General features: G+C 48.5%; 1 protein-coding gene across 10 annotated transcripts in view; it reads right to left on the reverse strand.

Annotated features, from left to right (window-relative positions):
• LOC123775347 (SLIT-ROBO Rho GTPase-activating protein 1) overlaps window positions 1-15,377 on the reverse strand; it is a 301,727-nt gene that overhangs the window by 71,986 nt on the left and 214,364 nt on the right. For 4 of the 10 annotated variants that reach the window (XM_069311784.1, XM_069311782.1, XM_069311783.1 and 1 more), the window contains exon 1: window positions 14,962-15,377. This exon is cut by the window's right edge and continues 81 nt beyond it. The exons of the other annotated variants lie outside the window; for them this stretch is intronic. In XM_069311784.1, the coding sequence (XP_069167885.1) occupies window positions 14,962-14,992 (31 nt within the window). In that variant the 5' untranslated portion in view covers window positions 14,993-15,377. The remainder of the gene's footprint in view (window positions 1-14,961) is intronic. 10 annotated transcript variants of the gene reach the window in all.

A 15,377-nucleotide genomic window follows, 5' to 3' on the forward strand; every position in this document is an offset into this window, starting at 1 on the left:
CCAGGTACGAGGGGCAGATGGCAATGTGTACCGTTAACATTGTATAAGTGTATGGCTATGTGCTGGTGAAACACCTTGTGAAACCAAGACAAGGTGTGTGTGTTGAAGCAAACCAAGACTCAACAGCTTGACAACTAGCAGTAACTAGCACCTTGGTAACTAGCAGTTCTTCTCCCACAACACAAACATTCCCGGACCTAAAACACACGGAGAAGGGAACTATCAGGGGAAAAGCACCAAGCTATTGCGACTATATAGCACTGGGAAGGGGTCAGGATAAGGATTTGGGATGGGACGGTGGGAAGGAATGGTGCCCCAGCCACTTGGACGCTCGGGGATTGAACGCCGACCTGCATGAAGCGAGACCATCGCTCTACCGTCCAGCCCAAGCGGTTGGGCCACACGGAGAAGCATGACAATACTCAATAATTTAGTCCTAACAAGTCAATAACTTAACAAAAACAGGAAGAGGGGCTTGTAATACGCACAGACAAAATACGTGAAGGGAGCTGTCATGACTACAGGTAATAAACATCTGAACATACAAGTTAGGAGGGCAGGGGATAGTTAATATGAAAATTATATAGTAACCAACTCTAAAGATCAACCCAAACTCTTACACAACTACACCAGGAAGCTGGCCGTGAACCCCGTCCTCTCAATTACCCACTCCGCAAAAAGCACCCCACTAACAACAAAGAAACTCTGCGGGCTCACCATAGCCCGTGCTACTTGGAACCTTTGTTCCAGGTAGCGAATCTTTAACAACAACAACAACCCCACCAATCTATCTTTCAGCTAAGCCGATGCATAGAAAACAAATATTAGGCTGTTTTAAATTTGATCAAAACGTCGCATTTTCAACGGTCCCGGCCCAGGGCCAGGCATGACTTGTGAGAGCTTGGTCCAACAGGATGTTGCTTGGAGCGGTCCTTAGGCCCACATATCAACCACAGCCTGGTTGGTCCGGCACTTCTTGCAGAAAACCGTCCAGTTTTTTCTTTGAAGACTTCCGCTTTCATTCCGGCAATATTTCTTATACTTGCTGGGAGGATGTTGACCAACCTCTGATGTTCATACAGTGTTCTCTGATTGTGCCTATGGCAGCTCTACTCTTCACAGGCTCTAGTCTGCATTTCCTTCCCTATCATTCGCTTCAGTAGCGAAGTATGATAGCCAGTATGTTGTTATTCTACTGTGCAAATTCGGGACCTGGCCCTCCAATACCTTCCATGTATATATATTACTTAATATCTCTCTCGTCTCCATTCCAGAGAGTACATTTTGAGAGCTTTGAGACGGTCAAAATAATTTAGCTGCTTTATCGCGTCTATACGTGCCGTATATGTTTTATGTACTCCCTCTATTTCAGCAATCTCTCCTGCTCTGAAGGGGGAAGTGAGTACTGAGCAGTACTCGAGACGGGACAGTATAAGTCATTTCAATAGTACAACCATTGTGATGGGATCCCCGGATTCGAAAGCTCTCGTAATCCATCCTATCATTTTCCTTGCTGCAGCACACACAAGTGTGTTGAAAACCATGGGAGCTGAGCTGAGCTACACTGGAGGGAAGAAGGAATAGGGCAGGCATGATAACGGCATACAAGATACTAACGGTGGACTTACAAACTAGATATACAAGCAATGTTCAAATTCAGTACCAGCAGAACGAGAGATAATTGAAAATTAGAAACACAGATGAGACATATTTCAGAAAGAATTTTTCCAGTCTAAGAGTCGTAAATAAGTGAACGGACTAAATGAGGTGGTTATATTAGCCAATTTGATACAGTAAAAGCGTGACTATACTTAATTAATAATGATGGTCGAAAGGCGGAGTTTAAGAGAAGCTACTCGACCCTACAATGATGACTAGGCGAGTTTAACTAGGTGAGTACGTACACACACACACACACACACACACACACACACACACACACACACACACACACACACACACACACACACACACACACGTATGTAGTCATGACAGGCAGTAATGTGGTGGAGGCTGACTCCATACACAGTTTCAAATGCAGATAAGTATTTCAGTTGATTGATGAGAGGCGGGACCAAAGAGCCAGAGCTCAACCCCCGCAAGCACAACTAGTCGAGTACACACCACACACATTAAGCAACTGGAATGCAGTAAAAAGTTAAGTGGTAGAGGCAGATACCACACACGGCTTCATGTGTACCTTATGAGAAGAACCCGAGAGCACACACACATGTACACTACACCATTAACGGTCATGTAGCAGCCCCCCCCCCACACAGAAGGTACTCGGGAGACCACAATAAGTCTACACTTATTGTCTACACTTAAGTCTACACCTCGGGGTGTGTGAGAAGTACTCAGCCATTAGTGACCGCGAGATGAGGGCTAGTTTTATGCCCCGCCTTCTAGCCGTGCTGTACCCGTTGACTTGTAAGGTCAGCACAGCAATGGGTAATGAGAGAGAGAGAGCACAGTAAGAGGGGCAGGAACAGGTCAACATCAGCCACCAGACACGGGAAGAGGAGCAATACTAGTGACAAAAACAGAGGCAGGCACAAAAAATAGCAAGGTCTACAGGAGTAACGAGAGAGTGGGAACTGGTGTTGTGACGGCACCCACCACTACCCCACCACTGGGACCACCACTGGGCCCACCACTGGGACCACCACTGGGCCCACCACTGGGACCACCACTGGGCCCACCACTACCCCACCACTGGGCCCACCACTACCCCACCACTGGGCCCACTACTACCCCACCACTGGGACCACCACTGAGCCCGCCTACACGTCTTCCCCACTTGCTCTAGTACAGTGGTCTGCGTTCTAGACTCACAACCGAGGATCCCGACTTCGAACCTCCCGGAAGGCCGGGGGGGGGGGGGATCGTTCGATTGAGAAATAACTGGGAACCTTTACGTTCACCTGATCACCCTATTCACTTATCAGTAAATTGATACCTGTGAGTTACGTAACTGTTGTGGGTTGCATCCCGGGGAAGGTCAGGAGCTGGACCTTGGGGGACGGCGATAAACGCCTGCGTGCAGGCTTCCTGTCCCCGACAACGGGAACTGAAGTGTTTCGTGGCACCCTTGCGTCTCCACCTGTGTGTCCAACGGTACAGTGGGCACCAGGCCTCAACTCCACCCTACCTGCCTTGTATTTAACCTGTACTGACCCTATTAGTCTGACCTTATTAGACCCTATTAGCAATCAAACCTTATTAGACCCTATTAGCGATCAAACCTTATTAGACCCTATTAGCGATCAAATTTGATTGTCGTATTTCACCGTAGAACACCCGTTTATATCATATATTCGTTTTACCTGGTGTATACCTAGAGTTGGTTTCCAGAGTCCGCGTCTACTCTCCGAGCTCGGCCTCGGACCAGACTTTCCTGACATGAACTGAAGGCAAGTTGGCGCAAAGACTTGAAACAAAGACTGCAATTTTCAAGCCAGATTCGACAATGAATTAGAGCTTGAGAATAGTGACAATTACACCGCCACAGGTACAACACAGCTAGCAGACGGGGGCCAGAGCTAGACCTCTCTACCCAGTTATCACTAGGGGGGGGGGGGAGGAGTGACTACGGGGAAGTGTGTGAACAAATGTTCAAGAACATTTTTTTCAAGTGTATAACTAATCGCTTCCTTAAGTGTGGAGGACGGCGCAGCGACACGGGTCTATACTCTAGGTGTGCTTGCGGGGGTTGAGCTTTGGCTCTTTGGTCCCGCCTCTCGATTGTCAATCACCTGGATATTTACTGTGTGTGTGGACTCGCTTTAATGTGTTTATAGGAGCCAGGTGTTAATTCCTGAGCCCTGCCTTACCAGCTGTCTGTTGTCTAGTGCTCTCCACTCTCCCCTTCTGTTTCAATTCTACTTCTGAAACAACTTACCGAGTGAATTCTACTGTCCCTCTAGTCCGTTATATTTGCTCACAATACTTAACCTAAGCTGAAAAAGTTGTTTCTAACATTGTGGTGGTGCAGGTGATGGTGGTAGAGGTCGCCACACACCTGTAGCGTGAGGGATGGTGGTAGAGGTCGCCACACACCTGTAGCGTGAGGGATGGTGGTAGAGGTCGCCACACACCTGTAGCGTGAGGGATGGTGGTAGAGGTCGCCACACACCTGTAGCGTGAGGGATGGTGGTAGAGGTCGCCACACACCTGTAGCGTGAGGGATGGTGGTAGAGGTCGCCACACACCTGTAGCGTGAGGGATGGTGGTAGAGGTCGCCACACACCTGTAGCGTGAGGGATGGTGGTAGAGGTCGCCACACACCTGTAGCGTGAGGGATGGTGGTAGAGGTCGCCACACACCTGTAGCGTGAGGGATGGTGGCGAGGTTCTACACCAACACAGCACTACCGTTAGTTAAGGACACATCCTCACACCCAACACAGGAGAAACAGAAGGTATACATATATATATATATATATATATATATATATATATATATATATATATATATATATATATATATATATATATATATATATATATATATATATATATATATAGGAATAGAGGACAAGTGGAAGCTGGAAACAAATACAAAAAATGTAAAGAAATGTACCAGGTAGGGATGATTAACAACTGGAATATACTGAAAAAGAAGGTGTGGAAGCCCCTTCCATTCACAACATTAATGTTAGATTTAACAACGGAATTTAAATTACAACACAAATACAAGGGTAGTAGGAGAGGCATAACTACCCACACCTGACTATTCCCCGTAATGACTACTGGGCAAACACCATCACACTACCACCACTGGCCTGTAGAGCCCATTGGGCTCAGGAATCTGTATAATTCCTGTCATAATTATATGACAGTTGAGAGGCGGGACCAAAGAGCCAGAGCTCACACGGGAGACATCTCCCGTCACGCAGGGTACAGTTGCACCTCCACAGATCTCCAGTATCATCTATTGATACTGGTAATGGCTGAAAAGGGCCACCACTTACGGGCTATTCATGCCCATGCCACCTTTTGGGTGGCTTAATCTTTATCAGTCAATCATCGCCAGAGCTACAACCCCCGCAAAGCACAACTAGGCGAGTACCAATACCAGCAGCATCATGCCCCAGTTTCCTTCTGGCCTTCCCTGATGGTGTTCGGATCAACTAGGCTGGTGCTGCTGGCTGCCTGAAAGCCAACATAGCAACCATACAGTAGTATATCCAACAGCCAGTCTGGTCAACACATGTTTCAGAAACCAGAGGAATACCTGGAGTATCCTGGAGTGGATTGTCGGAGTTTGTCTAACCCCTCTAAACTATGTCCGGTATTCGGTCACAAACTGGGGCCTGGTATTCGGTTTCAAACTGGGGCCTGGTATTTGGTCTCAAACTGGGGCCTGGTATTCGGTTTCAAACTGGGGCCTGGTATTCGGTCACAAACTGGGGCCTGGTATTCGGTTTCAAACTGGGGCCTGGTATTTGGTCTCAAACTGGGGCCTGGTATTCGGTTTCAAACTGGGGCCTGGTATTCGGTTTCAAACTGGGGCCTGGTATTCGGTCTCAAACTGAGGCCCGGTATTCGGTCTCAAACTGGGGCCTGGTATTCGGTCTCAAACTGGGGCCTGGTATTCGGTTTCAAACTGGGGCCTGGTATTCGGTCTCAAACTGGGGCCTGGTATTCGGTCTCAAACTGGGGCCTGGTATTCGGTCTCAAACTGTGGCCTGGTATTCGGTGTCGAAGATAAACCAGTAGGAAAGGTAACGTGTAGTAGACTAGTGTCCCTGGTCGCTGTATGACTGGCGGTAACTAGCGGTTCTCCTAGCCACCTGTGCTGGAGCAATTATCCACCAACCAGTCACCACACCTGTGCAACACCTGATCATCATATCCACCACCTGTGTTGGAATTACCCCCTCCCCCTTCCCCCCCATCACCACAAAGAGGATATACCTCCAGTAGAGTGAGAGCTGAGAGGCGGGACTACAGAGCTGAAGCTCAGCCCCCGCCAGCACAACTAGGTGAGTACCACAGCGACAGGCGAGGGAATGTGTGACGTCATACTCCCACCATGAGACAGGAGGGGAGGGGAGGGGAGGAAGGGCGAGGGGAAGGAGGTTACCATGGTTACGGGAGCCCTCAACATTACTTCCCGGCTTACCCTAGGTCCACTACGGCCTCTCTCTCACACACACACACACACACACACACACACACACACACACACACACACACACACACACACACACACACACACACACACACACACACACACACACTGCATCCTGCTACACGAATGGGGGGAGGGAGGGAGGGTGGGAGAGAGGGAGGGTGGGAGAGAGGGAGGGTGGGAGAGAGGGAGAGTGGGAGAGAGGGAGAGAGGGAGGGAGGGAGGGTGGGAGAGAGGGAGGGTGGGAGAGAGGGAGAGAGGGAGAGAGGGAGGGTGGGAGAGAGAGGGAGGGAGGGAGGGAGGGTGGGAGAGAGGGAGGGTGGGAGAGAGGGAGAGAGGGAGAGAGGGGAGGGAGGGAGGGAGAGAGGGGAGGGAGGGAGGGAGGGAGGGTGGGAGAGAGGGAGGGTGGGAGAGAGGGAGGGTGGGAGAGAGGGAGAGAGGGAGAGAGGGAGAGAGGGGGAGGGAGGGAGGGTGGGAGAGAGGGAGGGTGGGAGGGAGGGTGGGAGAGAGGGAGAGAGGGAGAGAGGGGGAGAGAGGGTGGGAGAGAGGGAGGGTGGGAGAGAGGGAGAGAGAGGGAGGGAGGGAGGGAGGGAGAGAGGGAGGGAGGGAGGGAGGGAGGGAAGGAGAGAGGGAGAGGAAACAGGGCCATAGCCCAAAAGGCTCCCTCCAGGTCGTAGCAATGATCCACGAGGCAGCGACCAACCAACACACACGACCAACAGATCCTCATAATAGCACGTCGCATTTTGACGTACACTTCACTCAAGACCAAAAAAACTGTCGTACAAGGTAGTGGCTCGCGAAACTGACAATGTCCCATTTTCTGTTTTGGCTCCTCTGGTAGGTTAGGATAAGGGCACTTCAGTACGACAGTTTCTCGACGTAGGGAACGCTGGCGAGAACAGCCTGGACTAACACGGGAACCTGAATTTACCTGAGGACTACTAACACTCTAGTGGCCTCGACCAGGACAATTAGCCGGCGGCTTGTCAAATATCCCCACGCCCCCATTTGCCCTGTAATGGGGGAACCACATCCTGGTCACACAGCCTGGTTGATCAGTCAGGCTACCAAAGCTCCACATGTACGTTCAATTTCCGGGTTACAATATTTATAATCCTTGTCGAGTCACAACAGTCACGCAGCTTCTCCAGTTTAGCTGCGACCTAGTTGTGCCTGCGGGAGGTCGAGCTCTGGCTCTTTGGTCCCGCCTCTCAACCGTCACAACTGGTGTACAGGTTCCTGAGCCTACTAGGCTCTATCATATCTACACTTGAAACTGTGTATGGAGTCAGCCTCCACCACATCACTGCCTAATGCATTCCACTTGTTAACTACTCTGGCACTGAAAAAGTTCTTTCTAACGTCTCATTTGGGTGTTGTGTGCGTCCGGCGGGTGTGGAGACGGACGTGTACTGGCATATGTGGGAGTGTTGTGCTGCACAGGTGTTGGAGGGGTGATACCAAGCACCAGGTGTAATGGGGGGGGGAGAAAAATGGGGGAGGAACGCTGTAATCATCTTTGCCAACGACTGGTGCCCCCCCCCCCTTCACTACTGGCCTCCGGTGCCCTTTTCCATCCCTTCAGCTCCCCGTATTACTCACCTACTCTAATATTCCTCCCTCTTCCCTTCTCCATCGACCCACCCCTCCTGTCTACCACCCGTCAGTGGCCTCCTGTCTCTCACCACCCGTCACTCACTTGGCCACCGACTAAGACCCCAATAGTTACCCAGTTACACCCACTAAGGACCCAATAGTTACCCAGTTACACCGACTAAGGACCCAATAGTTACCCAGTTACACCGACTAAGGACCCAATAGTTACCCAGTTACACCGACTAAGGACCCAATAGTTACCCAGTTACACCGACTAAGGACCCAATAGTTACCCAGTTACACCCACTAAGGACCCAATAGTTACCCCCAACACCCTCTTCCTCGTTGATACCTGGTTGATGGGATTCTGGGAGTTGTTCTACTCCCCAAGCCCGGCCCGAGGCCAGGCTTGACTTGTGAGAGCTTGGTCCACCAGGTCCACCAGGTCCACTTGGTCCACTTGGTCCACCAGGTCCACTTGGTCCACCAGGTCCACTTGGTCCTGGCAAACCTCCACCAATCGAGGCATCTCAAATGATACACATAAATGTAAAAAATAAAACGATAGAGTAAAACCGTGAACCTTGCCTAGAGCGGCCAGCGTACCCACCCTCCAGTTGGAGATGTTTTAAATACGTGTTCAACCATCGGGACGTTGACCGGAGGCAAAATAAACTACAAGAATAAATGAACTTGCTGAAGGCCTATTGACTTGTACGAGGCAGCTTCTATTTACATCCGCCCAAACTCGTATTTACGTCTAACCTGTACTCACCTAGTTGTGTTTGCGGGGGTTGAGCTCTGGCTCTTTGGTCCCGCCGAGAACGGGAGAGAGAAAGGATGGGAAGGAGGTAAGGGAGAGAAAATAGGAAGGGGAGAAGGGAAAGATTCTATTTGTAAAATTAAGCCACATTGTAAGTCTTAAACAAGACACTAGAACCTAGGCAGGAGGCCTGGTCGAAGACCGGGCCGCGGAGGATATTGAGTCCTGAAACCATCGCAAGGTAAGGTAGGCCTACCCACTTAACTCCTGGATGTCATTCTTCGTATTCTGCCTCAGAAAATACAGAATACCATTCAGCCTAGCACGGACATTGAGGGGGATATGAAGACTAATTTTATATATTAAATTATATATATATATATATATATATATATATATATATATATATATATATATATATATATATATATATATATATATATATATATAAGCTTAATATTTTACTGAGACCATTACAAACTACTGCTACGACAATATTTCCAAATCACCTTTGCAAATTGCACATGTTTTGCCTGCATCACCAAACACCCGCGAAACATTGCATCACGGAGCCCCGTTTAGCACAACTATGCAAGAGAGAACAAAAGCACACGGGACCGTTTACATTCCCCCTTGTAAACAGCCACTGGAATGTGACAGACCAAGAAAGCTGCATCATCCATAAGAGTATTGCTTTCTGACATACTTAACTCCCAATTACTCGGCACTTTCTTACTGAATACCGGGGGATCATTAACCCCTACCCCCCCCCCCTCCCCTCTCATCTGTCCAACCACTTGGGCTGGACGGTAGAGCGACGGTCTCGCTTCATGCAGGTCGGCGTTCAATTCCCGACCGTCCAAGTGGTTGGACACCATTCCTGCCACCCGTCCCATTCCAAATCCTTATCCTGACCCCTTCCAAGTGCTATATAGTCGTAATGGCTTGGCGCTTTCCCCCTGATAGTTCCTTCCTTCCCCCCCCCCCCATCTTGTCCTAGATCTCAAGTTCCAACAGAGAAGCAGTTTTCAAAGTAACACCAAATTAAAGGTAACTCCCGAAGACCTATTGGCCCATACGAGGCATCTCAAATTATATCCGGCCAAACACATTCCAATGTAGGTCTCATCTACACTTGAAACTATCCAACGATCCCAAGTCTATTATGTTACTGTGTTCCATAAATCAACAACCCTGTTTATAAACCAGTATTTACCCAGGTATTTCCTGAATCTACACTTTTCCAATTTGTATCCATTGTTTAGTGTTCTATTTGGTTCAGTAGTAAATAAGTGGAGCAAACAAGGAAGTATATCTTGAGGTTATCTTGAGATGATTTCGGGGCTTTAGTGTCCCCGCGGCCCGGTCCTCGACCAGGCCTCCACCCCCAGGAAGCAGCCCGTGACAGCTGACTAACACCCAGGTACCTATTTTACTGTTAGGTAACAGGGGCATAGGGTGAAAGAAACTCTGCCCATTGTTTCTCGCCGGCGCCTGGGATCGAACCCAGGACCACAGGATCACAAGTCCAGCGTGCTGTCCGCTCGGCCGACCGGCTCAATGGTGTATTGGTGAAGGTAAAGTCTATCCGCAATTTAAAAGCATTTTGAAAGCTGAAATTAACATACAGGAACACCAAAACGCTGTATGAAGTATTTGAGGCGGTTGTATGCAGCAGAGGAAGGAGTGAGAGCCAGGCAGACGAAGAACGAGCAGGTGACTTCATCAGACGAAGAACGAGCGGGTGACTTCGTCAGACGAAGAACGAGTGGGTGACTTCGTCAGACGAAGAACCTAGCGGGTGACTTCGTCAGACGAAGACAGTATCGCCGATGGGCGTGGTGAGCGCCTCCAGTCTAGTCACTGCCTACAATCTAACTTAATCATTTTGTTTTCGTGCCAGAGAGAGAGTTGTAGGGTTTATCTTTCCCTGCACAGTTGTTGTGGTTGTTTTAGATTTAGCTACTCAGAACGTGTATCCACGGACGTGAATCCATGTAGCACGGTCTATAGTGAGCCCGTAAACTGCTACACAGTCCCCTGCCGGTTATTTATATACACAACTACTTAGTGCTGGGTCTCCATCACTTAAGCTCGAGTTACTACGTCAACTCGGTACCATTACTCCAGCTTTAAATAAATATCATATTAATGCGCATCTTTTAAACCATCTTGAAGCGCTTGATAACGCTCTATACGTCAGAATAAAACATCACACCACCAATATTGCATGACAACACATACTTGTAGCAAACGTGTACATGAGCCGGGTATCTCTCTAGCCTATTCTTGAATTACACCACACACTCTTGATCTTAACGACCACACCCTCGTCTGGTCATTACCACACCCCCGGCCTGGCCACGACCCGCCCCCCCCCCCCCCCTCCCCTAGATGAATAAATCCACAAGGGCCGTGATGAGGGTTCGAACCTACGTCCGAGAGGATCCCACACCCCCGGCCTGGCCACGACCACATTGTAGAGAAAACTAGAAGCCTTAAGGCCAGTGCAGGATAGGTCTAGCCTATCACCACTATTACATTTGAGTCTCTGGGGACGCATTGTACCTAGATGGGGTTTTGGGAACCAAGCCCGGCTCGGGGCCAAGCTTCACTTGTGAGAGCTTAGGTCCAACAGGCATGTTGCCTGGAGCGGCCTACAGTCGCAAGCGATTTGGTGTTAGTTCGAGTCCATGTCTGGGAGGATTGTAGAGACTAAACGACAGTCCTGAACTGTTTACCCAGCAGTAATTGGGTACCTGGTCGTTAACCGATTGGCGGGTGGCGTTCCAGGGTGAACTAGTGGGTAAGGCTTGCCATGAGCTATGGGAAGGAAACGGTCTCGGCCTGGAGTCAGAAGTCGTCTGTTCCTGTACCAAGTGCGTAGTCTTCCTTCCCCGTTTCCCCTAAACCCGAGACCACTCTGCTATAGTTGACAAGACCATCAACCAGGAGAACTAGACAGAGACCGGGCCGCGGGGACCTTGACCCCCGGAATCAACGCAAGGTTACCGCAAGGTAAGGTATATATAATCAAACGCTGTTTGAAGCCAGCTTGCTTAATTGATCGCGAATTCATAAAGAAATCTGACTTGTATTCTACTAGTGTCTAGCCTGCTGGAAAGATTTTTGTCTGTGCATTTTTTTACTGACTGGTTCCTGCATACTGGAGCCCGGGCACTTTATGACAACATTGTAAACAATCAGTCACCAATGCAGATGACGAGTCGCAATAACGTGGCTGAAATATGTTGACCAGACCAGACATTGACTTGAGAATGGTCCAGGACGGACTGAAACGTCGTCGTCCCTTCACTTTCTAGTGTGCGGTCTGGTCAACAATGAGGCACCCATTTATAGTGGATATATATATGTAGTTTTCCATATGCAATATAGCGTTACCTTGTTCCTGGTAGTTATACCTGTAACATCTTCAACATACTCTTAGGATGACAGCGTTTCTTACACTGTTGCAGTACTTTATTCTGCCGCAAGATGAACTGCGGGCCAGAGCTGGAAATGATATTTAGGGTTGTGTAGGAGTTAGCCTTGTGTTCGCACTTCCTTCCACCAAACGTATGAAATATTACCAGAACAACTGAAGACGTGTTTAAGAATATATCAGACACGTTCCAGCAGGACGTATCAGACCAACCAAGCTGTTGGGGACATGTGGGAGACTCAAAGCAACATCCCTTTAAACTAAGTTGTCTCAAGACAAGCCTGGGTTAAGGAGTAGAATTCACAGAACCCCTAAAAAGGATTTTGGGGAGTAGAAAACTCCCTTTGGGGAGTAGAAGAACTCTCAGAACCCCATCCAGGTACATGGTATACCCTCCCCCTCACCAGCTGTCCTAGACAAGCAATGTCAATAGTGTGATTACAAGTTAATCCTCGCCCCAACCTGAGGCACCCACCGCCCTCCACCACCACCACCTCCAGCTACCCTGCAACGCTCCCTACCCAGCCATCTCTGCCTCCCCAACCAATTAGTCTGCCATAAAGCATAAAGTCCTGAAGAGTGACAAGGCCAGTCAGCAGATCCATAAATTACAACAATGATTGACTTTTGAAGTAGAGAAAGACAACAATTTAACGAAGGAAAAGCGTTATTTGTTCTCCCAGTCACTGGGCCTCAGATCAGGGTAGGTGTGACTCCAAGCTTCCTTTAGCACAGTTAAAATGAGGACAGACTAGTTATATGATTATTATTATATATTCTAACGAAACTTTTGAAGTAGGGGTTCCTATACTTTAATAATTACATCTAGTTTTCAGGTTCCATCAGGTTTCAGGTCAATCTCACTGATGAGCACAAAATGACCCGTAGGATCCTTGTGTTTTAGCATATCTTAAAAGAGCTCAGTTAATATTTATTTATAACTCACACAACTGAGATACAAATTCCGGGTAAGTTTCCCTTGACCTTTAAGAGATAAGAGTCAGCTAGCCGAGGTGTCCATTAGCCCAGACATCAAACTGTCACTATCTGCTCAACAAATGCTCGCACAAACCAGGGAAGTACTAGGGGCAAACTATTGCAAACAATTCACTCTGTCTATCCACATCACGAGGATGTTATCAGCCAAAGTTGTTTACCATAACAAAAAGGTTTCATTCCCAATTATAAAATTGCATAAAATTAGGCCCATCCTACATTAGGTAACGTAAATGTTATGTCAAGATCCCAACTGCATAACTTTACTTACGAAATACTTCACATGAATCACTCGTATCAATTTACACTAACATTTCTTAAAGTAAACTATTAGACCATAATGGAAATATTATAAACTAGTTCAATATATAATTAATATAGGGACTAGTTTTGGCGTTGATGCAGAAATGTGCAGTTGACAGTCAACTCTTCCACACTTGCCACCCACGTCCCGGTAGACAGTCAACTTGCCAACAATAACCACCCACGCCCGGGTTGACAGGCAACACTGCTCCAATTATCACCCCCCCCCCCCATTCTTCCATTCCACCTCTGCCCCTGTATTTACATACCTCTGTTCCATATATGTTTCAACTTGTCCTCCTTCAAACAACGTCGCTTTTCGCTTGTAAGCGTTACATAAGACCAAAAACTGTCGTACTAGAAAATGGAAGCGGCTAGCGAAAGTGACGTACTGTCCCGTTTTCTGTTTTGGGTCCTCTGGTAGGTTAGGATAAGGCAACCCGTTCTCGCAAATTTAATAAGTCAATATTGACTTATTAAATATGTGCATAGGTGACATACTTAACATAATAGTTTCCCTTCAAAAGCTTCATAGAAAACACCGACCTTACCTAACCTACTTAGGGATAAGGGCATTTTAAATTGACCGTTTTCTTGACGCTGGGAAACCTTATGAGGCCGGGCTGTAGTACCATGCACCACAGCTGCCCAAATATACTCTGTATAAAAATTCGATTATCTTGTTTTCCGTATAGGAGCCGGTCAGCCGAGCGGACAGCACGCTGGACTTGTGATCCTGTGGTCCTGGGTTCGATCCTAGGCGCCGGCGAGAAACAATGGGCAGAGTTTCTTTCACCCTATGCCCCTGTTACCTAGCAGTAAAATAGGTACCTGGGTGTTAGTCAGCTGTCACGGGCTGCGTCCTGGGGGTGGAGGCTTTGTCGAGGACCGGGCCGCGGGGACACTAAAAAGTCCCGAAATCATCTCAAGATAACCTCAAGATAGGCCGTGACAGCTGACTAACTCCCAGATACCTATTTACTGCCAGCTAACAGGGAAACCAGGGTGAAAAACTCTGCCCATTGTTTCTCGCCGGCGTCCGGGATCGAACCCGGAACCACAGGATCACGCGTCCAGTGTTCTGTCCGCTCAGCCACCGGCTCCTCCTGTTATTCTCTCCTCGTATCTCTTCCACGTGCTCTGTAGTCATATGTTCCTCCACCTCCTTGTTGACAACTACCTTAACTGTCTTTTGAAATTGAAATAAGTTTATTGAGGTAAAATACACACAAAGTTATGAGGTAGCTCAAGATAGTCTCACCCCGTTATGAACCTGTCTTGGTTACCTTCAGACCACTCAGCACACAGCAGAAATAATAGTGGTAACTGCTATTATGTTTAGAACACCAGCCAGGCTACAGCACCGGTGATCGGGTCTGTCACAATCCTCGACTATTATACTCGAGTGTTCTCACTCTCACCAAGTGTTACACAAAATGCACTTGACACACTTTACACAGTCCTTTAAGAGTTTTTATGAAGCGAGTATATCACCCCCCCCCCCCCCGGTGTGTTGAGGCACCAACACCTTGTAATTTACCTAGACAATGGCCTTCCAGCCCACCATCACCCGACAACCAGCCAACACCACCATAAAGAATTTAAAACTCCACCAACGGGGACAGGAAACGTGATTAACGCCTTACCTCTAGTAAACCCCTCCCCTCCCCTCTCCCTCACCCCTACCTTAACCTACACCTACTATCTTTACCTTAACACTCACCTCTAATGAACTGGGTCTCGCTTCGTAACATCCTGCCTTCGTGGTTCTACCTCTTTACATACACAATTCTTAGCTATGCTACGGTCCAGTCTCCAGTTCTGTTCTCTTGTCACCAGTCATAGTGCCACACCATACGACTGTGTACACGTCAGCTGTGACAGTTCCCTCGTGACAGGACACACACGGGGCCAGTCAGCTGAGTGGAGGTGATGGAGTCAGGTCAGCTGGTGACGCCTGACCGTCGCCAAGCACTTAAGGGGCAGGAAACGACGCTGTCCTTAGCTGCTGGCGTCATTGTTGACGCCTGCAGCTGGCCACTCTTGCTCGGCCTGGACGCTCATGCCATGTGCACCCCTCGCACTGTCCCCCTGTGCATCACTGACACCGGAAGCCACGACGTCTCCCCCCCAAGGGAG

Source organism: Procambarus clarkii, chromosome 70 (assembly GCF_040958095.1).
Source record: "Procambarus clarkii isolate CNS0578487 chromosome 70, FALCON_Pclarkii_2.0, whole genome shotgun sequence".
NCBI classification, from domain to species: Eukaryota; Metazoa; Arthropoda; class Malacostraca; order Decapoda; family Cambaridae; genus Procambarus; species Procambarus clarkii.